General features: G+C 53.4%; 3 protein-coding genes and 1 long non-coding RNA gene across 5 annotated transcripts in view; 2 read left to right on the top strand and 2 right to left on the bottom strand.

The window, feature by feature from the left end:
- The window catches only part of Mllt1 (MLLT1 super elongation complex subunit), a 59,745-nt gene extending 52,861 nt beyond the window's left edge, over positions 1-6,884 (top strand). For both annotated transcript variants that reach the window (XM_020166529.2, XM_020166528.2), the window contains 6 exons: positions 151-238; positions 1,346-1,454; positions 3,641-3,740; positions 3,978-4,049; positions 4,158-4,229; positions 4,349-6,884. In XM_020166529.2, the coding sequence (XP_020022118.1) occupies positions 151-238; positions 1,346-1,454; positions 3,641-3,740; positions 3,978-4,049; positions 4,158-4,229; positions 4,349-4,477 (570 nt within the window). In that variant the 3' untranslated portion in view covers positions 4,478-6,884. The remainder of the gene's footprint in view (positions 1-150; positions 239-1,345; positions 1,455-3,640; positions 3,741-3,977; positions 4,050-4,157; positions 4,230-4,348) is intronic.
- Positions 6,885-9,730: 2,846 nt separating this feature from the next.
- Positions 9,731-22,979, bottom strand: LOC109688225 (long-chain-fatty-acid--CoA ligase ACSBG2-like). The gene is made up of 13 exons (XM_074054431.1): positions 22,470-22,979; positions 21,698-21,924; positions 18,903-18,991; positions 18,363-18,483; positions 16,378-16,461; positions 16,061-16,210; positions 15,739-15,945; positions 13,862-14,043; positions 13,536-13,769; positions 12,115-12,332; positions 11,455-11,594; positions 10,402-10,648; positions 9,731-9,969 (listed from the first exon to the last, which is right to left on the bottom strand). Exons 1-13 carry the CDS (start codon positions 22,603-22,605, stop codon positions 9,878-9,880), a joined length of 2,127 nt encoding a protein of 708 aa, XP_073910532.1. The 5' UTR covers positions 22,606-22,979; the 3' UTR covers positions 9,731-9,877.
- LOC141416830 (uncharacterized) lies at positions 21,703-27,141 on the top strand. The gene is made up of 2 exons (XR_012441402.1): positions 21,703-21,839; positions 22,943-27,141. It is a non-coding gene; the product is annotated as an uncharacterized lncRNA (long non-coding RNA).
- A 369-nt stretch (positions 27,142-27,510) lies between these two features.
- Positions 27,511-27,948, bottom strand: part of Acsbg2 (acyl-CoA synthetase bubblegum family member 2) — a 54,877-nt gene continuing 54,439 nt past the window's right edge. The window contains exon 15 of the mRNA XM_074054421.1: positions 27,511-27,847. The gene's annotated coding sequence lies outside the window, so the exon portion shown is untranslated. The remainder of the gene's footprint in view (positions 27,848-27,948) is intronic.

The following is a 27,948-nucleotide window of genomic DNA, read 5'->3' as shown; positions in this document are numbered from 1 at the left end:
CCTTGCCTGTGCCTGCTCATGGGGGAAGGCCACAGCCCCTGTGTGCTGGGGACCTCAAAGACCCCTGGGGGGTTCAGTATCTGCTCTTCTTGCCGAAAAGATGATGGCCTCTTCCTTTTCCTCTCCTGCCCATCCGACTGTGGGGTGAAGTCCGCCCAGTCAAGCCCATCCAACTCCAGTTCCAGCTCGGACTCCAGCTCCGACTCAGACTTTGAGCCGTCTCAGAACCACAGCCAAGGTGTGTAAGGAGGGAGAGGCCTTGCTTGGGCTCCTTGGAGGCCAGCAGGTATTGGGAAGGTTACCGAAGGCTCGTGTGGCCGCTGCTCAGCTTTGTGGACAGTCGTTTCTCCTTTCCTTCCTGTCCCATCCCATTCAGGGCGCGAGCTCTCTGTGGCCTGGGCCCAGAATGTTCTGTTCTGCCGCTGCCTGAATGGCCTGAACATTTGGCTGGCATTTAAGCCAGGCCACCATGCCCTCTCCCTACAGGATGCCCCAGGGGCTTTTTGGAGTCCAGTTGACTGATTCAACCTGCCCCAGAGAGGTGGGACTGGGGGCTAGGCAGCCTACAGGACACAGGCTGGAGAGCAGCTGGGGCCCACACAAACCCCCAACAGACCCCTCTCATACTGGAAGCGGCCTAGCATGAACCCCCACCCATAGCTGGAATCCTCTTGGGAAGTGGGAGAAGGAAGCATGTGGGGGTTTGGCCCGGAACTAGGGCTTCAGCTGGGGGATGGGGTCCTGGAAGCCCACACTCTGAGCCTTCTTATCGGCTGGTTAGGGAGGGACGCTACTGAAGCGGCATCATGTGACTAAGGTAATTGAGGGCTTTGTGTCCCTCTGTTGCCTTGGTAACAGGAATATAAACCAAGATGCCGGCTGTAGGGGACTGGAACCGAGTGCCTCTGGAGAAAGGGAAGGACGGTGGGCCGGGAGCAGCAGACAGGGTTACCGAGGGACTTGGCAGACCTGAGTAGGGGTACAGGCTGGACAGGGGATCTGTGGCCCCTGGGCAGAGGCTCTTGCACCTTCCTGAGCAAGGGCTAGTGTAACCTGTGCTCTGGAAGCCGCTGATCTCCAATCCTTTGGCTTCAAAGATGGAGGGGCCCTGCAGGCCCGCTGCAGACCAAGGGCCTAAGGCCTGCGAAGAAGACCAGGAAGGTAGAGGAGGTGGGGGAGAGCCAGAGGGCCCCTTAGGTAAGGGAGGCCGAGGGTATGGGCAGGCCCTCCTGGCAGGAGGGACCTGAGGTGTTTGTGTGTGTGTGTTTGGGGTAATCAGTGTCAAGGCGCCTTGGGGTCAGGCAGCCTGGAGGCTCAGCTAGAGCCTGCTCTTCACCTTCCCCAGGCCCCCTGCGCTCCATGGTGGAGGACCTGCAGTCCGAGGAGTCCGACGAGGATGACTCTTCATCAGGAGAAGAGGCCACCGTCAAGGCAAACCCAGGCCGGGATTCCAGGTGACTGGGCCCAGTGGGAGCAAGCGGGTAACCAAGACACCTGGGGCAGCTGTGACTATATGGCATGGTGCTGACAGAAACCAGCAAGCTGGAGGCAGGTCAGGCCTGGAGGCCCTTTGCGGGCCGAGTCGTCAGGTCCCTGGTGTAAGGGAACTCCTAAGCTTGCTGGATATGGGGCTCCCAGGCAGCTCCATCTGGGTGGGCTGGGCTGGGTCCTTTCCTGTCTGCAGAGCTGAGGGCCAGAACAGCATCCCTCACTGTGGCTGAAGGGAAAGGGGTGGCTGCCCAGCAGGGAAGGCTGGGGGATGGTGTGTGGGAGGGAACGGCTGTGCCACAGCTCAGGGGCAGCCCTGGTGGTGACGGGGAGCATGCTGGTCCCAAGGGAGTGCTATGGTGAGGACCAACAGAGTTGTCCTGGACTCCGCAGAGTCCCTGGTGTGGGGAGCAGCATCTGACTTTCCTCTTGAGTGGATACCCACAGGCCCTTGGAGAGATTTGCTCGGTGGGGGGATGTCTATGTCCTCTGCTCCCAACCCAGGAACACCCCAACGCATACGTGGGCCTTAGCCCCTAGACAGGGGGCTTTGCCAGCGCAGTGAATGAGAACTGGAGTGAGGGCTGGGGTCAGTGGCCTGGCTCCAACTCCCAACCCATCCTCCTTGGGACCTAGGTCTCTGGACTCCTTTTTAAGGTGGGGTAGTCTGCAGCCCGCACCAGCAGTGCTACAGGAAGCTTAGCAGACACTCAAAGCCTTTCTGTGTTGTTAGTAACTAAAACCATCATCTGACAGCTAGAGCTGTGAGGGTCCCATCTGCTGTGTACCAGTCACCCCCCATACACAGGACCAGTCAGCCACAGGGGATCAGAGTAGCAACCACATCAGCTGGGTGCAGCCAGGGCTCCACCAAGAGTTTGCCTCTGCTTACAAAGTTGATTGTGTCCTGGGACTGGACAGGGCAGTGTGCTCCAGCACCATCTGCTCACACTGAGCTCATCAGGCATGGGCTGCTGGACAGCCTCTTTTGGGTGTGCTCCAGGCAGGAGCTTGCTGACCAGCAGGGAAGGGCCATCCTAGTTTGCTCCCTGGAGAGGAGAGGCCCAGGTCCACCATGGCCCCAGCTGCTACCTGGGCGCAGGAAGAGCCAGAAGTGAGGAGCTAGCCAGGAGGCTGCTATTGCTCTGGGTCTAAGAGCAAGGCCTGGGGAGACGTTGGTGCTAACCATGGGAGCTGTTGAGGGAACGGCCATACCTGGGTACTGAGGAGGGGCATTAGGGCCTGGCGTTCATGCACCAGTCCCAGCCCAGCAGACGGTAGGCACAGCTGCAGGGGCTTTCTGGCGATTCATTCAGTGACAGAGGCCTGTCTGAGGCAGAGGGACATGTTTCAATATGCTGTGAAGTAGCAGGCGTCAGGCTTCTCTTCCTGGGTCAAGCCCTGCATATCCCTGATGGAGCAGGGATCTTGAGCGGAGCTGGCAGTGGGCCCCTTGTAGTGCCCTCACAGTAACTCAGAGATGAACAGGGAGGAGAGGGCCAGGATGCTCTGCCCAGACAGAGCGCCACAGAGCCCTGGGAGAGGCCTTAAGACCCGAGCTGGGCATTGTATGATCAGCCCAGCCCTCCACATAGGAACAACCATCTGTTACTGTGAGTTCCTGCTTGCTGTCATCCCAAGTAACAGATAGGAAACTGAGGCCCCCCAGCACATCTCATCATCACCATCAGACACACCCTTTTTAGGGTCATCCCTTTTGGGAATTGCGCATCACCAGAATGCACAGGATCACATGGCAATGGCAGGTCAGGTGGCAGCGGGCTCGGGAGCTGAGCACAGCCTACCCATTCCAAGGTGGGCTCTCCGAGTACTTCTCATTATAAACGCAGTTAAAGGACCAGTTCCCAGCAGTGGTCTGGCTGGCAGTGACTGCACCCAAGTGCTCTGGGCTCTGGCTGGGTTTTCTGTGCCACTGCCGGCTGCCCAGATTTGTGCTCAGTTGGTTGTAGCTGCCTGGAGCCAAACATGTTGTCTAGGGTGGGTGAGGGCCTGGGCATGCAGCCCCAGCCAAGGGTCTGGGGCATGGGTCCTATGCTTGTGAAGGGACTGAGCCTATCACAGAGCTGTGGATCTGGGTTGGGTACTGCCATTGGTCCAATGGAGTCTGACACTGGCCCTTTCTGGTGTTTAGGCTGAGCTTCAGTGACAGTGAGAGTGACAATAGTGCTGACTCCTGCCTGCCCAGCCGTGAACCCCCACCCCCACAGAAGCCACCCCCACCCAACAGCAAGGTGAGCTGGGAGACCTGGGGCCCAGTCGGGCTGGCTGTGAGGGCCGGCTGTGAGGGCCAGGGGCCAAGGGTAGTAGGTGCAGGAAGAGGCTTGGGTCACTCCCAGGGCCTGCAGTGGGCTACCCACTGTGCCTCGGGCAGGTTTTGAGCAGCTCCTTGACCATCCTGGGGGGTTTGGAAGGGTGTGAGGCTGAGGAGGGCGTGGGCCACAGCTCAGAGAGACCTGGGGTCTCCACAGGCATCAGGCCGGAGGAGCCCTGAGCCCTGCAGCAAGCCTGAGAAGATACTGAAGAAGGGTACCTACGACAAGGTAGCACGGCAGTGGGGAGGAGGGGCAGTGGGCAGAACCTCAGGCCTTCCTGGGCTGGGCTGCACTGGGGGGAGGGGAGGTGATCCATTGACCCCTGTGTCCCCTCAGGCCTACACAGATGAGCTGGTGGAGCTGCACCGGAGGCTGATGGCTCTGCGTGAGCGCAATGTCCTGCAGCAGGTGTGTGGAAGAGTGGGTGGAGGGTGGGCACTGGGACCAGCACAGGCCCAGGGCTGGTACCATGCAGGGTGTGGCCACCCAGCTGGCTCCCAAACCCTGAGGACCACTCCCCCTTGCAGATCGTGAACCTGATTGAGGAGACAGGCCACTTCAATGTCACCAATACCACCTTTGACTTCGACCTCTTCTCCCTGGATGAGACAACAGTGCGCAAGCTGCAGAGCTACCTGGAGGCTGTGGCCACATGACCCTGGGCCGGATTCCAGGCCCCCATGCTGGGGTCCTGGGAGGCCCTGTCCAGGCCCCACCTGCCTTCCTCTCTCCACTCACCTACCCGCAGCACTGCCTTAGTGACCACCCTCGGCCCTCATGGCCAGCTGCACTTTCTGGGGTGGCTTATGACTGACCCCCCACCTGCCAGGAGCCCGAGCGAGGGGGGACCCTGGGGCAAGGGGGCCCAGGCTGGTGCTGCAACTCCCAGCTACACACACCAGTACCTGGGCTCCCCTCGAAAGGTGGTTTGTGTTGAAGGCAGTGCCGGGCCTCACTCCCAGAGGAGGAAGAGACTCACTCAGACCAAGTGTGGTTTGAGGACCCTTCGTCCAGCCTCGGGACCAGCCCTCTGAACAAAGGATGGCCCCCACTCTAGGCTGCTCTGGGTGTCACCGTGTCACTGTCTGGGCCTCTCTGAGCACCCAGGGCATCTCTGTCCTCCCCAAACTGTTCAGAAGACCCCCTCGGCACACATGCCTGCCAGGGACCTTAGGAGGCTCTGTCTGCGGGTCTGAGGCCCAGCTGGCCACTGTCTCCATGCGCACCTGGCGCGGTATCCCATGGGCCCCCGTGCCAGGCTTCCTTGCTGTACAGCTGTGTATATTATTATATATGTGCGCCCTGTGTCACAAACGGTTTCCCATGTGCGTTTCTGTGGCAGGTGCACGTAGGGGGTGGGGGGTGCAGTGGGCTTGTAGGTTAAGGTGTCTCTGCAGGTCTTGTCTCCAGGCTGGCCCTCTACAGGGCAAGGGGAACCTCTCTGTGGATCCAGGACACTGCCGCCTGCTGCCAGGGCCCTGGTGCCAGTGAACTGTGGGCTGCCAGTCCTCAGGGCCCCAGGGAGCCACCCACCATGGCATCTCCTCTGGTAGCACCAGCCGTCTGCGGGGACAGATGCAGCAGTGTCTGGGATCCTCCTCCTCCTGCAGAATCCTCTTCCTCTCCTTTTGTTGATCAAGTCTTCAAACTTTGAAAAAATGAGCTTTTGCCAAATAAGATGGGATAGTTTGTGTTCTCGGAGGCGGATCTGATGCAGAGTCGCCACCATGACTTGCAGCCCATGCCCAGCTGCCTTTTCTCTCTGGCCTTGGCCTCCACCTCCATCACTGCGATCCTCCTGGGCTCCCAGAGACTTAACTCCTCTACGCCTGAGACTCTCCAGGGGCCAAGCCAGTCCTCCTGCACCCTGGCCCACGATCTTGGGCTCAAGCCCTTATACAGTCAGCCTCCCTGAGTTCCCCAGACCCTGGCTCAAGGCTCCTCCAGCCCTTCAAGACTTTAGCATTGTCTCAAGTGTTCACACCCTGACCAGGGTGTTTGATAGAGGACTGGAACCTGAAGGGGGCCACTGTCCTCCCTGTCAGGTGTCTCTTCTTCCCGTGTATGAGTTCAGTACACGAGGCCCCGCCTCCTGGCCTGCTCCAAGTTGTCTGTTGCGCAGATCCTGAACTCCCCAGGAGAATATCGCCTCTAAGGCTGTCCCCAGCCCCAGCTCTCTTGGGGACACCTCAGATTTCCAAGTAAGCCCAAGGGGCCGCTCATCCTGTCTCTCCTGGCTCACTGCCTTCAAGTGCAAGGAAGAGGGCAGCCCGCATGGCAGGCTGCGGCTGTCATGTCCCCAGGCAGGCCGACAATACTCCAAAGCTGGCGCCTCTCTGGAAACTCCAAGACATCAGACAAAAATTAACCTGGCACCATGGCAGCTGCTCGGCCCTCCGTGCACAGAGGCCGCCAGGTTCTGGCGGACCCTCAAGCCCAGGGGCTGGTCTTCCTCCTTCCTGGGGATCGCCAGGATGCAGGTGGCTACTTGGCTGCTTTCCAGTTGCCCTGAGCCGCAGCACTGGCCTTTCTGTGGTTTCCAAGGTCCCCGGAAGCACAGTCCCATTTCTCAGTTACCTCCTCTGGTCGGAAGGTCTCACCACTGTCCTCCAGAGCTGTGCTAGCCCCAGGCTGGCTCCGTGACCACCTGGTGCGCATGCCAGGCAGCCAGGGTTGGGGGCACGGCTGTCCAGCCGCAGGGCCACAGGGCTCAGGTGATGCTTCCATAGGAAGGGGCTGGCACGTTGTGATTGCCATGTGTCTCGTGTTAAGCTGCCTGCCCCCAGTGCAAATCCGTGTTTCACTGTCTGCTGAACGCAAAGGGTATCCAATACCTTTCTTGCCCATGGGGGTTTTTACCAAGGATGTATCTTTCTAGGAACTAGGGCACTTCAGCGGCCCAAGACCAACTCCTGGATAAAGGAACAAGGAGAGTTGTGTTTGTAACGCGTTACAGGATTGTTTCTGTCCTGCATTTTAAACTTTTTTTGTTTTGTTAAATTGTGAAATTATGGAGGAGTTTTATAGAAAAAAAAAGTGAAATAAAGTGAGATGGAAAGCTGGCCTCTGCCTCTGTGTGTTGCTTCCCCTCTCCCTGACCCAGCGCGGCCAGGTCTGTGACCAGAAGAGGGAGGGTTGAGAGCATCCCTTGGGGGGAGAGCAGAGAATTCAGTGTGCGACTTATTTTGGGGTCCAGGGCCATGCTTTTTCCTCACATGCAGGCAGCAGGGTCTGGGCTGCAAAACCTGACTTCATAGGAGGAATGGGTGGGTGGGTTGACAGATGAATAGAAGAATGGATGGGTGCGGGGATGGATGGTGGGTGGGTAGAAGAATGGATCAGTGTATAGATAACTTGGTGGGAGGGTGGGTAGGTGGAGATGGACAGAAAGGAAGATGTAGACAAAGGCTTCCTTTGCCAGGAAACCGGGAGCCCATCCAGGGTCATGTGTAGTGGGTTTAGCTCTAGACTCTGTGTGGCAGAGCTCGGTGGACCTCAAGCAGAGCTCTCCCTGGCCCTGTTCAGACACATCTGTGCTCTTCAGGCTCCAGCTACACCCAGAGGAGCAGGAGTGCCCTTCCTGAGCAGCACCACAGGCCCACGCCCATGGCCACCATGTCTACCATGGCTGTGGCAGCTGGGGAGACAGCTGGGCCCAGTTTGGCACCGGGTCACTCAGGAGTGAGTCTACTATCAGTAGCCAAAACTCCCATTGCCAGCCCTGGGGCTGTGGACCCGCAGAATCCAGAGAGAGGTTGTGCAGGCTTTGCAGGATAGATCTGTCTGAGCCGAAATAGGAACATGGAGTGGACGAGGGGGATCTGGAATGGCTCCCGGGCCTTCAGGACACAGTGGAAGGACCAATTACAAGGGAAATGCAGTAGGGCTTGTGCTCTGTCATTCCATGGACTTTTCTCTGCCCCTTGAGGTAGGCATGGATTCACAGACGAGAAAACAGCCATGCAGAATTCACTTGGCAAAAGTGACCCCAGCCAGTGTGTTTCCACAGCTCAGGCTGAGTGTGTGCGGCAGGGAAGCAGTTTCGACCACGTGCTCGCTCACCAGTGGTCCAGCCATGGAGAACTTTACACAAAGAGTGGGCTCGGCCCAGCCTCAGAGGCTGCACCTCCTGTAGAACAGCACCTTCCAGAAGGATGCACAGGTGACTTGAAAATTAGTTTAAATTCCCTAAGTTTAGTACTTTGCAAACTCTAACAAAGTACTTTGCAAACTCTAACATGGATTTGCATCACCCAGGGATACTGTGTTAGTCTGTTTTTTGTTGCTGTACCAGGATACCTGAGATTGGGTAAATGATCGTTCTGGAGGCTTGAACTCCAAGGTGGAAAAGCAAAAGGGCAGCCAGGCACTGGTGGTTCACCCTTCTAATCCTAGCTACTCAGGAGCCAGAGATGAGGAGGATTGCAGTTCAAAGTCAGCCCAGGCAAACAGTTCGCGGGACCCCATCTCAAAAATACCCATCACAAAAAAAAAAAAAAAAAGGGCTGGTGGAGTGGCTCAAGGTGTTCAAGCCCTGAGTTCAAACCCCAATAACACAAAAAAACAAAACAACAAAAAAAGAAAAGCTAAAGGGCAGATAGCTGATTCATTTCTATGAAGATGGTTCCCTCAGCCCCTCCTCCAATAATGCTGAGCTGAGGAATGAAGGCCAGGCTGCATTCAGACAGCAATGTGACCTCCTTTTGCTCTCTTACTTCCTTGACCATGTCCAGTCTCCTGGCAGGCCTGTCAAAAGCATTCTTTATGTGATAGTATTTGGATGATTAAGGTTTCCTTTGCTTGCACAACTCACCTGTTTTTGCCCATTTTCCACATTTTTCTATTCAGACTCTTGGCATATTAATCATTCTTATTTTGTTTTTATAAATGTTTATTTTTTTTGTCGATACTGGGATTTGAACTCAGGGCCTTGCACTTGTTAGGCAGGTGCTCTACCACTTGAGTCATTCCACCAGTCCCAATCATTCTTATTTTAAATCCATAGTCCAGTCCTTCCAAAACCCAAGGGTTCTCATCTTTGTCCTGTCTCTTCTGTTTTTCCTGTTGTTGAGAGATGGACATGAGGCAAAAAAAAAAAAAAAAAAAGCATGAGGCTCTCTGATTCTGCGGGCTAGCATCTAGGCCACTCACCGTTTGCTATGGCTGTTGGTGGCCACAGCAAATTAAATTTCTCCTGGCATCCTGTTGCCTCCTTTGTTGCTGTGGGCTTCCCTAGAGACACCTACTAAACTAGGCTGTGAGCCTTACAGCTCTTTTCTGTCACCTGCCCCTTTAGGAGGTAGGATCACCGACGTGAGGCTAGAATATGAGGGCAGGGAAAGCCCTTCACCTCTTTCATGCCTACCCTGCAAGCCCCTCTGTGACCCCTTGAACCCAGGACCCCCCACCCCTCCACTCCTATACATACCACAGGGCGGTTGCATACAGCCCGGCAGGGGGGCCTTCTCTGCAACCCCACAACTACTCACTTACACCAGTGTATACAGCTGGGCTGCAGCTCAGTGGGGAGCCTTGCCCAGCATGTGCAAGGCCCCTGGGTTCACCCCCAGCCCCGCAAAAGAAAATAAAAAACTTGTCTTTATCAAAGAAACCCATGGCTGTACCCCAGGCAGTTTTGGGGTCATCCAGAGGTCTTGATATGAAGCCAGAGTGAGGGTCTCCCCTCAGCACTGTGGACACCAGGCCAGGTCATTCCTGGGCCCTGCAGGGCACTGAGCAGTGTCCCTGGTCTCACCCACTCCATGCCAGGAGCTCCCTAGTTGTGACAGCCACATGTCTCCCATCATGGCCCCGTGGCCCCTCGGGGGTAGAGAGAATCATCCACAGCTGAGAGGCACCCCTCTAGTAAACCAAATTTTATTCTTACAACTTAAAGCACTATTCCAGAGAGTGGGTGCTCCTTGAACCTGGGGTCCCACGTGGGGGCAGCTCCCCTCCCTCTAGGAATCGGGATGGGTCCCTAGACAGTCAAACAGAAGAGATGGGGTATCACAGCCACGTGGGTGAAGAACTGGATGTGGGGCACTTCCTGACTGTTACTGACTCTGCTGCTTCTCAGTGTAGAAGGCCTGGATTTCTTCCTGGTACATTTTGGTCACTATTGCCCTCTTCAGATTTGTGGTGACTCCTGTGACAGAAGCAAGTTCCAGGCTGGGGCTCCCTGCATTCGTCCCGGGAGGACCTCAGCCCCTGGGTTCACTGGGGTGGAAGGAGGAGGAAGGAGACCCAGGCCACTAGTGGAAGAGAACTTGTGCACCCCGAGAACTTCCCATCTCACAGCAGCCTTCACCGTGTATGAGACATGGTGGCTTAAGTAGCAGGGTGTGGGGACGAGGTCCAAAACGCCTTCCACACCATGATGTGGGGACACTGCACCCCCAGAGTCAGGCTTCGGGCCTTGGGTACAATCTGGGGGCACTCCGTCTCCTACTTCAGAGGCAGGGGGCAAAAGGCCACATGGCCATGGCCCGTCACCCACATGCCACAGATCCTGAGCTAGGGGGACCCCAGGTCCCACCCTACAACTGGTGTCTGCACCCCCGACGCCCACACCACTCACCAAGCTCCCCGCTGCCCACAGAGAAATCTGTGTCCAGAATGAACCACTTGACAATCTTGGCGCCCTCTGAGGGGGCCTCCTCGTTGACGGCCTTCATGCCCTCCTCAATGAACTCGTTGATGATGGGGTCTTGGTTGTTGAGAACGTCGGTCAGCCAGGTGGATTGGCTGTTGATGCTCCGGCAGAAGGCGACAGCCTCACTGGTCAGCACACCCCGTGGCTCTCCAGTCTCCCAGTTCACCTGGCACTGGGGACATGGTCAGACCACTTCAGGGCCACCTCCACATCCACCACTGCCTCCACTATGCTGGGGCAAGCCACCCTAGGCCAGCTAGGTCCCTGCTCCTACTGTGCAGATAAAAAGGTGGAGGTTCTGCCTGGGATGGACTGGCTCAGAGGCACAGAGCAGGACCCTCACACCTCACTGGGGCAGAAGGAATCATCCCCCAGAGAGCAGAAGCCTCCCAGGGCCATCTCTGGGATGCTGTTCCGGGGAGAGACCTCCTTGCTCCCAGAGGCCAGCCCAGCAGGCCACATCTCCGGGGTCCCCACAACCAGGGGATGGCAGATGTCTTAGATTTGGCACCGTGGGAACCAGTGGCTCTCTCTCCCCTTTGAGGAACACTGGTCAAGGCTAAATTCCATATTCCTTCAACTGGGGTGGAGCCATGCATGGTGGCTTCACACCTGTAATCCTCACTACTCAGGAGGCAGAGATCAGAAGAATCACTGTTTGAGGCCAGCCCTGGCAAATAGTTCATGAGACCCTACCTCAAAAACAACCAAAACATAAAACAAAACAGGACTGGCGGAGTGGCTCAAGTGGTAGAGCACCTGCCTATCAAGTGTGAAGCCCTGAGTTCAAACCCCAGTGCCACAAAAACAAACAAACAAAAAACATCTGGGGTGGGAGCCGGAGAGCAATTCTGCACTGAGCAACCAGTAAGCCATCCCTCATCTCTGAGCCTCAGTTTCCCCATCTTGCAACAGGACAGCTGCTCCCACCCAACTACCAACCCGTGGACTGCCAGACAGACCTGCCGAGGTCGGTACCTTCATGGTGAGGAGGGCGCACAGGTACGGGGAGTCCTGGCCCACCACCACAGCGTAGTGCACAAGGGGGATGTGCATCTTCACCCGCTCCTCAATCGGGGTGGGGTTGATAACCTCACCCGAGCTGAGGGTGATCATATCTGCATATGGGAAGGACAGGCATTTGTCTCTGAAAAGCCATGTCACATTGGCACTCATGGAGGCCCGGCAGGGAAAAAGCAAGGCACACTGTCCCAAGACAGCCCCACCTTGCAGAGGTGGAGCCCAACCAAACACACAAAAGACACCCCTTAGGCCAGTATAGTGGGGACACCTGTAATCCAAGCTATGCAAAAGGTGGGGATTGGGAGGATTACAGTTTGAAGCTGGCCCAGGCAAAAAGTTAGTGAGATCCCATCTTAATTAACAAGCCAGGCGTGGTGGTACTTGCCTGTGATCCCAGCTATGTGGTAGACTATAGGTATGAGGATCACAGTCCAGACCAGCCTTGGGGAAAAAACTCACAAGATCCTATCTGAAAAAAAACTAAAGCCAAAAGAAAAAACAAACCAAAGGACTCCCCTCCCTCCAAGCTGGACTCCGGCTCTCCTGCACCTTGTGCAGTGTGCAACCTACACCACCGTCCACAGCAACCCTGCAGGGCCCGGCTCTCTTACTCACCCTTGAGGCTGCCCATGATGTAGAGGAAGTTGTCGGTATCCAAGAAACCTAGGTCCCCCGTGTGCATCCAGCCTTGGTTGTCAATCATCTTCCGGGTGTCCTCGTGATCACTGAGGTAGCCCATGAAGATGTTCCGGCCCCAAATATAGATGTTCCCAATACTGTCCTCATTTTCTTCCTCCACCTTCGTGTGGGTGTTAGGGAGCTCCTTCCCACAGCTGGGGACAGGGGGGATGTCAGACACAGTCAGACACTCCCCTGCCACCTCAATGTCCTCTGGCTTGCTCTTGGCTCCCACAGGGCACTGACAACTTCCTGGCTAAGAGCCAAGTCCGATGGGCACATGGGTGCTTCACACACACCCAGCCCCTGGCCTCTAAGACACACACCAGCCCCAGGGACAAAGCAAGACACAGCTAAACTCAAGACACCTATGCTATGGGTGAGCAGGAAGGGAAGAGGCAACAGGACCTAGGTGGGAACGAGGTTGGCTGGTCATCCAGGTCAACAGAGGGCTGGGCTGGCCCTGCACCTGTCCAACTCAGCTCCATACCAGGACATCCGTCCCCATCCTGGCCCTGGTTTCTGCCCAGATTGTCTGCAGACTCAGCTGGGGCCTTGAAACTGGCCCCGGCCAACCAGCACTGTGGACTGAACTGTGTCCCCTCCAAAAGGGTTCAGATGTTGAAGCCCTTGCCCTAAGGGATGGTATTTGGAGATGGGTTTGGGAGGTGATTAGGGTGACATCTCTAGATGTCACAGGAATGGCTAAGTGCCGCTTCTGAGGTTATGTCACAATAGGGTTGTTAGACCAAATAAAAAACAGCCACTTAAATTTGAATGTCACACAGATTTTTTTTTTAGTATAAGTATATCCCAAATACTTTGTGGGGTATACTTACACAAAAACAATTATTCACTGCTTATTTGAACTTTAAACTTAACCTTGTGTCTGTATTATTTGCTGAACCTGGCAACCCTAGAGATAAAACCCTCATGACAAAAGGGCTCCACCTCGATGTCCTGCGGGTGGCTGGCCGCCATAATGGGGGACACTTGAGCAGCTCTATGGTGAGGTCCACATGGTAAAGAACCAAGCCTCCTACCCACAGTCACTCTAGAGAGCCAGCTCTGGAAGTGGTTTGTCCCTCCAGTCCTAGCCAAGCCTTTGAATGAGGCCCGGGCCACTCTCCTAGCAAGCAGTGCTTACATTCCCACGCTGTGACAAAATCAATGTCCCCTGTCCTCCGAGCTGCTAAGCTTGGGGTAACTTTTACACACAGGCAGATGAATACGAGAGAGTCTCACCAGAGATGCCAGGAACTCCAAAACAATAGGGGCTCACTGACTCCCTTGCAGGAGAGCACAGGCCTGGCCCCAGCTCTGGCACCCCTGTCTGTCCATCTCTCTGTGGGACCCACCTCAACAGACGGAAGGACCGGTTGCTGGACACAGTGTGGACGCCCGTGCACTCGGACAGGCCGTAGAGCTCGCAGATGGGGATGTTGAGGCTGAGGAAGAAGTCCAGGGTGGCCTTGGGCAGCCCCAGGCCCAGGTTGAAGAACTGCTGGCAGTTATTCAGGCCCAGGGATTTTCTGGTCCGGTTGAAGACCAGCTTCTTGGCCAGGCCAAAGAAGAGTGGAGGATGGGCGCGCCTTGAAAAGCAGATGCGGGGAGCCAAGTATGGCCTGGTGGCCGCAGAGCCCCCACCTAGCCCGCACCCCGCACCATGGGCACCCAGCCTCACCCGAACATGCGTTTCTGGTTGGTGTCCAGGCCCATCTTCATGGCCCAGTCATCGATCCTCCTCCGGAGCCGAGTAGACTCCAGCTGGCTGGTCTTAACCATATCCAGCATCCAGTACCACATCCACGGGATACCATAGAATGTGGTGGGCTGCACCTCCCGCATCAGCTCGATCAGGAAGCCCTGCGTGAGAAGGGATGGGGTGCTGGCACCCTTGGGGACCCGGGGATTGGGGTCCCAGGCTGGACAGACTGCCCATAACCAGCTCCCACATTCACCCCAGGGGCCCTGTATTGGGAAACTTTGACCTGACCATGAGGACAGAGGCCAGGACCAGGGCAAGGTCACCAAGTAGTGACTGCCCCCCTCCCCAGAACTGTGGTGGCTGCAGAGAGCATCTGTTACAGTACCCCCTGGAGTGTCTCAGGGGCTCATGCCCAAACTGTCCCCAAGCTCTGGGTGTGTGTTGGTGGGGGGAGAAGAGAAAGGAAAGAGAGGTAAAGGTTGAGAGAGACAGAAGGAGGAAGAAAGGAGTCAGAACAATAGAGACTAAGGGGACAGGCATGGTGGTGCATGCCTATAACCCCAGCTACTCAGGAGGTAGAGGTAGGAGAATCTTGGTCTGAGGCCAGCCCAAGCAAAAAGCAGGAGACCTTATCAGAAACACTGAAGCAAAAGGACTGGGATGTAGCTCAAGTGGTTGAGCACTTGTCTATTAAGTGCGAGGCCCTGAGTTCAAACTGCAGTACTGCCAAAAAAAAAAAAAAGAGAGATGGAAGAAATGGAGATGGGATTGAGTCTGGTTCCGTCACTGGCTTCAAATCTTCCATCACCAGGAAAGATTCCATAATGACATAATGACCCAGCCAAACTATCAAGAAGGAAGGATATAGAGCGAGATGGGGACCAAGCAAGGCCGTGACCCAGCAGCACCATGTGGACCAGCAGTCCCTGGGCCTGGCCAGCGCCACCTTGGCCCGCTCCCTGCATGCAGAGATGCTAGCTCTCACTGCTGGCCTCCACCACTCCACACTGTGCACACATATAGAATTACTGCCTGCCCATCCTTGGGAACAAGATGGACCAGGTAAAAAAGTGTTCAAACAGATAACTAATTTTTAGAATAAAAAGATTTGCCATGTCTGGGCATCAGTGACTCACACCTGTAATCCCAGCTATTCAGGACGCAGAGATCAGGAGGATCGCAGTTCAAGGCTGGCTGGGGCAAATAGTTGGAGAGACCCTATCTCGAAAAACCCTTCACCAAAAAGAGCTGGTGGAGTGACTCAAGGTGAAGGCCCTGAGTTCAAACCCCAGTACCTCAAAACAAACGAAAAAAACCAGCCCGTTGCCTTTTATTTTTTCGGTGAGAAATTTGTGGACATTCGAGCTCTCCCTGGGCGAACAGGATGCCTTCCTTCCGGCTGTTCAGATGTGGCTCCTTCACAGAAAGCCTGCTGGCCCCTGGCTGGGGTCACCATGATGGAGGCAAAGATACCCACTGGTCACAGCCAAGCCAACTGCTTCTGTTTCCTGCAGTTCTCCATGAGCAGTGAACCCTGGCTCACCAAGGTGTGGTACTTACAGATTTATTATTGTAGTAAAGTAAAATTCACATGTTAACCTGTTTTTGGTGTGTGTGTGTGTCTTTTTGAAATAGAGTCTCACTTTGTAGCTCAGGCTGGTCTTGAACTTGCAATCCTGCCTCCACTTCCTGAGTGCTGGGATTACAGACAAGACCACCATGCCTGGCTGGTCATCTTAACCATTTCTAAGTGTGCAGCTCAGCAGCACTGAGCACTCACATGGGGCCCAGGACAAGAATTCTGGTTCTGGACGGAGCCCCCCGCCCCCACGCAGCCCCTCAGCAGCACTCACCGTGCCCGGGGGCCGTGGCAGCTCGGTCATTTTGCCAGTTTCTGGTGGGCCGAAGTAGAGCGTCCCAGCCACCAAGATGGCCACCCACATTTCGAAGATCTGGGCCCCGATGTGGCTGAGTGGTAGATAGCTCACCAGGACCTCCTGCCCCTCTGGTGGACACTTGTAAGGGAGGCTCTGGACTACGGCCGCTGCGGTCCAGGTGATCTGGAAGACAACTGTCCAGTCATTTGGTGGCCATGTGGGTCTCAGTCCCCTGGGAGCAGCCACATGGCCAGCTGGGGACAGAGTGGGGCCCAGCCCCCTCCGGGTGGGCACTCACGTTGTCGTGACTGAGCATCATGACCCTGGGGGGGCCTGTGACCCCCAGGCTGTACACCAAAGTGCAGCACTGGTTGGGCTTCTGGGCGTCGATGACCTGGTCCAGCTTCTCGTCCGAGACACCAATTGCCAGGTCCAGGAACCCCTTCCACTGCGGCGAGGCCAGTCATGGGCTTTGGTCACAGGTGGCCTTTGCAAGGCCTGTGTCCCCCGCCGCCCAGCAGCCTCAGCTCCAAGCTGGGCATCCCCCAGTACAGGGCTCATCCCTGGGTCCCTGGTGGGCTATGGCCATCCACCCTGTCCCTGGCTGCCCCGTACCGAGTACAGGTTTTGCTGCTGCGATGTTTGGAGCAGCTCCTTGTACTGCACGATCGCCTTGAGGTGCTTCAGGTGGTGTTGCATCTGCAGGATGTGGCCGGGTTCAGCATGGAGGAGAGCAGACCCCAAGGACCCCAGCCCCTGCTCTCTGTACCCACACTTCCTCCAGAGCTGGCTAGAGAGGTTCCCCATCTTCCTTATTTTATTTTGAGACAGGGTCTTGCTATGTAGCCCAGACTGGTCTTGAACTTGCAATTCTCCTGCCTCCACCTCCAGAGTGCTGGGATTATAGGCATGGACCCCCATGCCCTGCCCCAATGGTTTGTTTTTTTTGTGGTACTGAGGTTGAACTCAGGACCTAAAATATCAAAGCTTGAGCCACTCCTCAGTCCCCCAGTGTTCTTCTTAATGTGCCAAAAGATACATAATTGTACCATTTTTAAGCCACTTGCTTTTCTTTTTGAGGGTGCTAGGGATGGAACTGAAGGCTTCACATGCCAGGCAAGTGCAGTACCACAAAGCTGCAGCCCCCAGCCCCATTTTTTTTTTTTGGTGGTGATACTGGGGTTTGAACTCAGGGCTTCACACTTATAAAGCAGGCACTACTTGAATCACACCTGCAGTCCATTTTGCTCTGGTTATGTTGGAGATGGGGGTCTCATGAACTATTTGCCCAGACTGGCCTCGAACCTCGATCCTCCCGATCTCAGCCTCCTAACTAGCTAGGATTATAGACGTGAGCCATTGGTGCTCGGCTCCCATTTTTAACCAGTTTAAAGCAGACAACTCGGTGGCATTTAGTTCGTATGTAATTTTTGTATGTAATGTAATTCCAGAGCATGCTCTCACCACAAAAGGAAATCCTATCCCCACTAGCAGATATTCCTCTCCACCTGGCCCCGGCTGACCACGTATCCACCTTTTAAGAAATGGACTTATATATTCTAGATATGTCAGCTAAGTAGGAGTACACAGGCTGAGTTTTGTGTTTGGTTCTCCCACAGAGCCCGGGGTCTTCACTGTAGCGGCTCAGAGCAGAGCCTCGCTCCTGTTCGTGGCTGAATGATATTCCGCTGTGCGATGCACCACATGGAGTTTGCCCCTTCACCTCTTGACTGCTGGGCCTCGTGACCATGGGGGTAGAAACATCTCTTCAAGACCCAGTTCTCTCGGGTTTATTCCCAGAAGTGGGAGCAGGCATCACTCAGACCCAAGGACATTCTGGGTCTCCCTGAAATGGAACCTGCTATGTGATTTCATTGAGATGAAAATTCCATCCAGACAGAGAGCAGATTGGGGGTTGTTAGGGGATCCATGACATTGTGAATGGACCAAATGCCACCAAACTGTCCTGTTAAAAGGGCTAAGACAGTAAGTCACAGGTTATGTCAACTGTTTTTTTTTTTTTTAGCAGTACTGGAAATTGAACTCAGAACCCACAACTTGAGCCACTCCATCAGTCCTTTTTTTGTGAAGGGTTTTTACAAGATAGGGTCTCAAGAACTATTTGCCAGGACTGGCTTCTACTCTCGATCCTCCTGATCTCTGCCTCCTGAGTAGTTGGGATTACAGGCATATGCCACTCTGCCAGCCCTCAGCTCATGTTTTTATTGGTCATAAAAAAAGCTCGCCGGACTCCCCTGGCCCAGTGGGCTTTCTGCTGAGGACATCCCCTCACCCACCATGGGGCAAGTTGCATGGCAGCCTTGGAGAAATCACCAGGTGTGCTCGGCTCCCTCAGGATAGAGCATCAGAGGTGGCAGCCAGCAAAAGGAGGGTCCCCAGCCCAGGGTGCACCCTCCAGCCTTGGAGACTAGCTGTGACCAGAGATGGCAAATCCATGGTGCCCAGCTCCTCCACCATCCCAGGATGGCAGCTGCATGGCTCGCTGGACTTCACTCTCTTACGAGGTGAACTCCAGGTCTTTGCCCATGCTGGGTCCCCACCAGACAGGTTCCCCGCTGTTACTGCCCGGCAGGACTGACCTGGATGACCTTCTGCAGCTGTTTATCACTGTCCACCACAAAGATGTCTATCTCCGCCTTCTCTGCAACGGCCTGGCAGGCTTTGGCGGAATGGCTGGGTGCCATGCCCACAGAGATGCCCCTAGAAGAACCCAGGAGTTGAAGGCCTGCAGCAGGTGCTGTGGGAAACTGCCCCTGACAGGTAGCACCCACAGCGTGCCCTGTTTGAAGGTGGGACTGAGGGACAGCCCTAGGTCTTCCCAATACTCTGGATGGTTGTAGGGCAGGTTCAATGCTGGGGGGGGGGATGGTCTTGAGGAATGGGGAAGGCTTCCTGGAGAAAGGGACATGACAGTTGGGTTTCACTGGGGAGAGAATTCTGGAAGGGTGAGCCAAGTGTGCTCAGGACTGGGTTGTTGACAAATTCTACTGAGCGTAGAATAAATTAGAGCCAGAGTCGAATCCCCGACCTGGGGACTCTGCCAGGGGACCCCAACCATCTCAAGAGGCTGGTGGCTTTCTGCCACAACACACTTGTTGGGGAGACTAGGTACCCCTTACCCTGCCATCATGGCACCAATGCTGGAGATGACCCACTCTGCGGAGTTGGAGCCCATGATGCCCACACCGTGGAAGCGCTCCAGGCCCAGCTGGGGGACAGATGCCATAGTGAGACACAGACAACTCAGTCACACCACCCTCAACCCACCTGGGAGTCTCGGACTCCCTCCTTCTGTCATTTTCCTCTCTCATAAAATAACCCGTCGTCCCATGGCAAGCTAACACATACTCATCCAGGTAGGAAGTCTCAGGTCATGCATGATCCCACTCCTCAGGGGACATCTGGAGACACTTGGAGACACCAAGATAGTGACTGACACCAGCAGAAAGTGCACGGAGACCAGAGATGTGGCTCCATGCCCCAGAGTGCATTGCAAAGAACGTTCTGGCCCCAAAAGATGGCTGCACAACAGTGAGAATCTCCAGAAAATAGAAGCAACTTGCACCCTTGACGTTTTCAGTCATAAGTGTCTTACGAAACCAGGCCGATCGCGTGCGTTTCTTATCATGACTTGCCTTAGTTCCAGAAGCCCGCCACCTATCCGTTTTTCCTACTCCTGAAATATTTCTAACTCTCTATGGCTCTGTGTAGCATAGACGTGATCATTTCACAAGCATACCCTTATGATTGGCACTTGGTGGGGTTCTGGGTTTTTTTTTTCACTTTTATTAAATAGAAAGTTGATGGGAACATCTGGGCAGGTCAAGTTAATCTTGACTACTCAGGATGGCACACATCTGTGTTCCACTCACTCACTGGTCCAGACAGGGCTGCTCCCTTCCACTCCGGACTCTTGACTACACCCCTCCCCGCCTTGACGACAGGTGACTCGGACCCAGCACGCCCCAGTGGAATTGCTGACACCACCCCTCCGCCCCCAAGCTGGCTTCCTCTTCCTCCCCTTCAGCCTTCCACCATCACCCTCCACCGCAGCTCCATCCTCTGTAAGCTGCACAGAGCAGACCTGGGCATTGCTCACTCTCACTGGGCACCTGTAAGGCTCTGAGGCCCCCAATGCATCCAGAAGTTCTAGTGGCTTCGCCTTAGCACCTACACACTCTTACCCTCCCCCCTGCTTGGTCCAAACTATCTTCCCCCCACTCCCATCTCAACTATTTCCAATTAGCACGCCCTCCCCACAGCAGCCAGAAGGCGTCTGTAAGCACTGAGTCAGATCCCTCCCTCCTCTAACCATGGCCCTCTACCTCCCTTGGTGGCAAAGCCCATGGTCCCTGCATGACCTGCTGGGTCCCCTCCCTTCCTCCCTCTGTCCTCTGCACTCACTCTGCTCCAGCCACACGGGCCCCTGGCTGCTTCTCCAACACACCAGGCTCTATTCTGCCCCAGGACCTTTGCAAAGGCTGTGCCCTTGGCCTAGGGTATCTTCTTCCTGATCTCCCCACAGCTCTCCTCCACTCTTCTACTCCTTGCTGAAGTTCCCATCTCTCACTGGGACCCTCGACTACCATATTTTAAAATTTCACCCTCTATCCCTGACTCTTTCTGCCCAATTTGCTTTGGTTTTCTCTAGGTCACTGCCCACCTACTACACATTCTGCTTGGCTTCTTAACCCCTTTCCTAACCTGGAAAATGAACATTCCTTCATTCATTCAACAAGCAACAGAGGGCGGAGCTGTGCCAGAACAAGGTAGTCCCCTCTTCTTGCCCTCGTGGAAGTAACCAACTAAACTTTTTTTTTTTTTTTGTGGTACTGGGGTATGAACTCAGGGTCTACACCTTAAGCCCCTCCACCAGCCCTTTTTTTGTGATGTTTTTTTTGAGATAGGGTCTTGTGAACTATTTGCCCAGGGCTGGCATCAAACTGTGATCCTCCTGATCTCTGCCTCCTGAGTAGGTAGGATTACAGGTGTGAGCCACTGGCATCCAGCCCAAATAACCAGTTTTACAGGTACTTTGACAGAGAGAGGACAGGAACCAGGACAGTCAGGAAAGACCTCGGTAAGGAAATGCCACTGGAGAAGAGACAGCCGCCAGGTAATGACGACCTCCCTAAGAGTGGTGGCTAACACTCAGTGTGCAGCCTTGTTGCAAACCTGTGAGCTAGGTGTTACTGTATTTTCTATTTCTTTATAAAGCAACAGACTGCATTTTAAATATAAAATACATACTAGACAAATTTTAAATATTTTTATATTATTCAGTGTTGTAGATAAATGGACTTATATATAATTTGTGTACATACAACATAAAAATATATTATGATGTACTATATATTATACAGAAACCATTACCTATAAAAATATAAACATGTATAAATATTAAAACAAATTATGTATAATATGCAAACCATTTAATATGTGTGAAGTAAATAAAACTTTTTATATATAGTTTATGGAACTATATTACACATATTTTATATACAAAATCTCTGCCTTACATATGAGGGAACTGAGGTACGGAGCAGCAAAGTAATTCGTGTAGGAATACATGGGCACCCCCGTCGAAGCTGAGATTCGAACCTAAAACCCACAGCTCCAACTCTAAATCTCTAGCTCTCAGGGAGAGCAAGCGTTCAAGCGAGGTGCAGCCGCCGCGTGGGGCAGGGAAAATAATGCCGCGCAGGCGCAGGAGGGACGGCGCGCAAGCGCATGAATTCGTGGAGCGCGCCAAGAACCTTGTGCACGGAAGGGCGAAGGAGTTAATGCACATGCGCAAGATGGGGAAAGCGCCAGATGTGCATGCGCAGAAAGGGGAGTTAGCGCGCGGGAGGGGCGGGGCCGCGCAGGCGCAGTGAGGCCCGGGAGGCGGGGCGTGGACTGCCTCAGGTATTACCTTGAGGAAGGCTTTGGCAGCGCACCGGCATTCCTCGTAGTACTCGATGTAGTTGAGCACGTACCAAGCATCCTTGTACTTGGAGCAGAGCGCCAAGTAGTTGCCGAACCTGGTGGCTGTACTCAAGATCACGTCGTGGATGGTGAGGGGCGCCTCGTTTTCAAGCGAGTCCTGTTCTAAACGCAGCTGCACCTCGCCGTCGCGCTTCGTCGTCCAGTAGCCGCGGCCTGCGGGGTCAGCGGGGACGGAGACAGAGGACGGGCGGCCGGGGGGTCAGCGGGGGACCCCAGGGGCGGACACAGAGGAGGGGCCGACACCCCAGGCGCAGGGCAGGCATATGGAGACTCTAGGGGTCCAAACTCGGGTGAGAGGGCGCAAGGCGGTGCTGGGGCACTAATGGCGACAGGAGAGGAGGGGAGGAGAGGGGAGGCGAGGCGTGCGGGTATAAAGTGACTGGCCAGGGGGGAAAGACGGATGAACAGCAGACGCAGAAAAGGACTCCGGAACATGTGGGCAGACACCCCAACCCAGAGAGAAGAATCCAAGAAGACAGCCCCAGCGAGCGGTCAGCTCAGGTGCTGGGCCACTGCCTGCCAGGGGCAGCCTCTAGGACCCAGTGGGGATCCAGGCAGGACAGAGCCCCTCCTCTCTCCCACCCCAACCCCCAGGCAGTCTGCCCCAATCCCTCAAGGATTCCAGTGACTGAGCCACTCTTGGCCATCCCCAAGGATCCAAACCCCAGCACCCTCACCAGGGCCCAGGGAGCCCTCACCTTTGGTTCTGCGCTCCGTGTAGTGAGTGCCGGCCTTTGATGCTTTCTGGACCCTATTCCAGGCCATGGGGTCCAGACTTCTTACTCCTCCCTGTATAGAGCCTCTGGGGATGTTCAGTTTAGTGGGGTCGTGCATAATGCCTGCAGGGAACAGGCAGAGGGATGTTCATACAAACAGGCTTACAGAGAGCGTGGAAGTGTCCAGCAGGAGACACAGGGTGCCCCGCCAGGCACAGGGTGGCCAGGAAGGGTGTTTCAACAATGGCTGGAGCCTTTTAAAGAGAGAGCAAGCTGGTGGAGGGCTGATGTGGAGGGAGAAGGTGGAACAAAATGGATGTTAGTGAGAAAATGTTTTCTAGTACCTTCTGTGCCCACCGGGCTGCCTGGTTCTTTCCTGGGAGGAGCTGGAGTATGTTTGGCCTTCAGGCCTTTCCTTCCACCCACAACACACTTTCACCCCTCTTGTTTGGCAGGGTGGTGTACTTCCTGTCAACTTTGTGACCCCCCCGTGACAAGCAACCTCTAGCCCATACTGCCCCAGAACATTCCTGTCTGTGACCAGCTCTTGTGACATCACTGGATTCCACCATCCAGGCGTTTCTGTTGCCCGTTTGTAGGGGCCAGCCAGGATCTCCTTCCCTACGCCTGCAAGCCAGGGGTCTCCAAGGTGCTGGTCCCCAGGAAGGAGTGGCTCACTTGAAGAGGGGAGATACAGGTGTGGAGGGGCATGAAGTGTGGCAGCCCAGAGGCCAACAGCAGAGCCCTGGTTCCCACAGGTCCAGTGAGACAGGACTTTGAGACCGTGAACTTGTTTCACAGGGTCTGTACATAGAAAGAGTGTCTCCCAAATGTGTGTACAGCTACATTTTCCAAATATTTGGTGGCTGTTGCTGAGACTGATAAACTGAGAACTCATTTAAAAGCCTTTCTGGTTCTTTAGGAAAATGAAAAAGAGGGGCAAATGATCCTGCAGTTCTGCTTCTGTGCGCAAAAGCACTGAAACAGGGCTTGAAGACAGTCACCCAGCAACATTCACAGCATTGTGGTTCACAAGCAATCTAGGTGTCCACTAACTGATGAATAAAAGCTGGAGTGTGTATGACAGGACATTTGACCTGAGAAAACAAGAACACTGACACCTGCTACAACATGGTGAGCCTGGAGGACACAATGCTAGGTGAAATGAGCAGATACAGAAGGACACACACTGCAGGACGTCACTCATAGGCAGCCCCTAGTGTTGTCAGAGCCGCAGAGACGGGAAGACAGGAAGTAGGATGGTGGGTGCCAGGGGCTGGGGAAGGGAGAGGGCAGTTAGGTTGGTTTGTTTGTTTTTTTAAAGTACTGAGGTTTGAAATCAGGGCTTCATGGTTGCTAGGCAGGTGCTGTACTGCTTGAACTGTGCCTCCAGCCCTTTTTGTTCTGGTTCTTTTGCAGATAGGGTCTCACTTTTTGCTCAGATAGGCCTGGACCACTGTGGTTGGGATGACAGTGTGCACGACCATGCCAGCTTTTTTCTGTTGAGATGGAGTCTCGAAAACTCTCCTTTTATTCCAGGCTACCCTGGAACTGCAATCCTCCCAATCTCAACCTCCCGACTAGGTTGGGATGACAGGCTTGAGCCACTGGCACCCAGCGAGAGTGTTGATGAGGGCAGAGCTTCCGTGTGGGGAAATGGAAAGTTCTTTGGGCTGATGGTGGGGAAAGCAGCACAGCCATGTGAGTGTGTTTAGTATCACAGAACTCTAAACTAAAAACTGACTAAAATGGTGAATTTTGTTGTGTAAATTTTACCACAACTAAAAAAATAATTCAGAGGGCTTGGCTGAAGTCAGTTCCTGCTTGTCATTTCCCAAGAGAATAGTGAGGCAAGGGTGAGAGTCGTGGTAGACAATATGTGCACTCCGCTGCTGAGGTTGCGGGTTTTTTTTCTTGGCAGTGTAATTGGCCATTTGTATTTCCTTGAATCAGTATTGAAAAGGAAGTAAAAAAAATACACAAAAGATATGCTTCTCTTTGTAAAAACCCTATACATTTTGAGAAATGGATCAGCAGTGAAGTATCTCTCTCTGTACTGGGTTTCGAACTCAGGGCTTCATGGTTGCTGGACAGGCAGTCTACCACTTGGGCTACTGGCCCCAGCCCTAGATATAATACTAACATACGGAATCAGCAGCTTTCTCATGTTCCAACGTTAGTCACCTACAGAACATTGAAAGGAAGGAAAATCACATGCATAATAAAAATAAACCATAAATTAGAATTAAAATGATCAAAAATTGTACAAGATGATAAAATGCTAAAAGTTTGCTAAAGCAAAGATAGGAATTTTAAGAAATGAAAAGACATGAATAAGTTGAAAAAGATACCATATTAACAAATGGGAGAGCTCAATATTGTAAAAATGTGACTCTTTAGATTAATAAAAATGCATTCTTTTTTGCAGTGCTAGGGATGCTATCCATGGTTAGGCTATACCGAGCCCTAAAAATGCATTGTCAGGTAGTTTCAAACTTTACATAAATGGTAACATGCAAAAAAAATTTTTTTTCATCGTTTTTAAAAATGCCTGTCCTGCCAAAATTAAAGCAGCATATTATAAAACTTTTTAACTAAACCAACACGAGGGATTGTAACCACAATATATAACAGCTTATAATTAAACAATAAAAAGATGAGTAAAAATGGTCAGAAGCTGGGATGATGACACTTGCTATAATCCTAGCACCCAGTGAGTTCAGGGCTAGCCAGAGTACATAAGGAAACTGTCTCAAAAAAGAAAAAAAAAAAAGCAAGAAGTGGGCATGGAAGTCCACAGCTATAATCCTAGCTGCTTGGGAGGTGGAGATTGGGAGGATCACAGTTCAAGGCTAGCCTGGGCAAAAAGTCTGTGAGATCCCCCAACTTACCCAATGGCTTGGCATGGTGATATGTGCTTATCACTTTTACCTATGCAGGGAAGCATACATAGGCGGGTCGTGGTCCAGGCCAGCCTGGGCATAAAGCGAGACCCTCTCAAAAAAGACCAGTGCGAAAAAAGGGCTGCAGGTGTGGTAGGGAGCCTGCCTAGCAAGCATAAGGTCCTGAGTCCAAACCCCAGTAGTACCAAAAAAAAAAAAAAAAAAAAAAAACACCAGGGACTGGGAGGATGTAGTTCAGTGATAGATCATTTGCTAATGTGAGGCCCTGGGTTCATCCCAGGACTGGGTGGAGATGGGGGAGGCAGAGAATTTGAGGAGACATTTCTCCAAAGAAGCAGCACATGTGGACATGGTTGTCACATCTCAACAACAGAAGACTACTCAGCTGTGAAAAGTAACTCAGTTGTCACATGCAGATGGACTTAGACTCCGTGGGAGTAGCCAGACAGAAGAGACAGCATGCAGGTCATAGTTCAATGTAGCAGAGGGAAAAGGCCAGACTTGGGACAAAACAGCCTGGTGGAGGAGGGACACCAGCCCTGTCCTACCAAGCAGGCGTAGGAAGACGTGGCCTTTCCACCAGGGACCTAGAGCTTCCTTCTGACCCTGTTATGGTTCCCATGTACTTTGGCTCCCAAGAGCTCCTGTGTTGGAAGCTTGATCCCCAGCCTGGCAATGTGGGAGGTGGTGGGCACTTTAAGAGGTAGGGCTTATTGGGAGGAGGTCACATTTCTGTGGTGGGCCATCAGTAAGGTGGTTCTCACAAGACCCTGAGGTAGTTCTTGTGAAAGTGATTATAAAAACAGCAAGACCAGATACCCATCACTGTCTTCCTGCTTGGCCCTGCAATCACTCCCTTTTTCATGCTGTTCCACCACTGTGATGCCATCCACAGTGAGGTCCCCTTCAGAGCCTAGCTGACGGATGCCAGTGCTATGCTCTTGAACCTACAGAACTGAGCTAAACAAACCTTTTTTACTGATGAAGTACCCAACCTTGAGTATTTTGTTATAGTGATGGAAAACGGACTGAGACACATAACAATGGTTTTGCCTAGAATTTTTTGAGTTCTCATTTGCAAATCATAAAGTCTACTGATTTTAAGAATTGGTAGAGACCAGCACTGGAGATGCCACATGCTATGGCTTGGATCTGGAATGTCCTCCAAGGGCCCATGTGTTGAAGGCTTAGCCCCTAGCTTGGTGCTGTTGGGAGGTGGTGGGGCCTAGTAGGAGGTACCCAGGTCGTTGGGGATGTGCACTTGAAGGAGACTGAGGAACCCCAGCCTCTTCCTTTCTGCTTTACGGCCTCCTTGAGGTGGGCATCTTCCTCTGTGGTGTACTGCCTCGCCACAGGCCTCAAAGCAAGAGGACCAACCAACCACAGACTGAAACCATGAGCCAAGTAAACCTTCCCACTTTTTTTTTTTTTTTGTAATATTAGAATTTGAACTCAGGGACTTTACCTTGAGCCACTCCACCAGCCCTTTTTGTGTTGGGTTTTTTTGAGATAGGGTTGGTCTCACAAACTGTTTGCCTGGGCTGGTGTTGAACCACAATCCTCCTGATCTCTGCCTCCTGAGTAGCTGGGATTACACGTGGGAGCCACCAGTGCCCAGCTTCTTTCCACGTTTTAACTTGGTTATCTCAGGTGTTGTGTCACAGTGATGGAAAATTGACTCACCATGTTGGCTTTGGTCTGCTCCCAATGGACCCTTGGATGAGTAAAGAATAAACATCTGTCTTCTCTAACCTGATGGCATTTTGGACTTTATTACAACAGCAAAACTCAGTCCTGAGGATGAGCAGGAGTCATCAAGAGTCAACAGCTGTTAGCAGTGACTGAGGGTGATGATAGCCACCAGCCCCTAGAGCTTTCTGGGAGCCGTGACAGGGATCCCTGTATATTATCTCAATGGACTTTCATGGCCACCCTATGAGATAGAGGCCTGTGTTTTCAGATTAAAAACCCCTGAGTCTCAGAAGTTTGAGCTACACACAGCAGGCCAGAAGTTGGACCTATGACTGACTTCAGAGCCTTAGCCTGTCCCCATCACACTACACGTAGGAAAGTGCTGGCATCTGATCAGAAATGAAGACATGAGATGCTGAAGTGCCTTATCAGAATTTATTTCAGGGTCTTCCAAGTTGTTTCCAGGCAGGTAAGGGAGTTTTGGGGTCCATTTCTTCAAACTTGTGAAGGCCCTTTCTAATGTCTCATGTGCTCTGGGGAGAAAAAAAAACCCATGATTGGAGCCCCCAAGGTCATACCCCAGGATCATGCCTCAAAGGACCACAGAAGGATTAGGACAATCTCATTGCTTTGAAAGGCAGAATGGGATTGACCAGAGTGCTATTCAAGAAAGTGACCAGTGGGGAATAAGGGTTCTCACAGACAAGAGGAAGACCCCGCTCAGAGCAGCAAGTCACCTGTTGTGATGGGATCTTCTTTTGGAGGCTAGAGAGAGAAACAAGGTATCACATGGGATCCTGGTAGAACACATGCTTCCTCACCAAGATCCCACAGTTACCATGGGGTGAAAACGCTCGAGTGGGCGG

This window comes from Castor canadensis, chromosome 14 (assembly GCF_047511655.1).
Source record: "Castor canadensis chromosome 14, mCasCan1.hap1v2, whole genome shotgun sequence".
NCBI classification, from domain to species: Eukaryota; Metazoa; Chordata; class Mammalia; order Rodentia; family Castoridae; genus Castor; species Castor canadensis.
The sequence above is the reverse complement of the archived record's forward strand: the minus strand, read 5'-3'. Positions and strand labels throughout refer to the sequence as shown.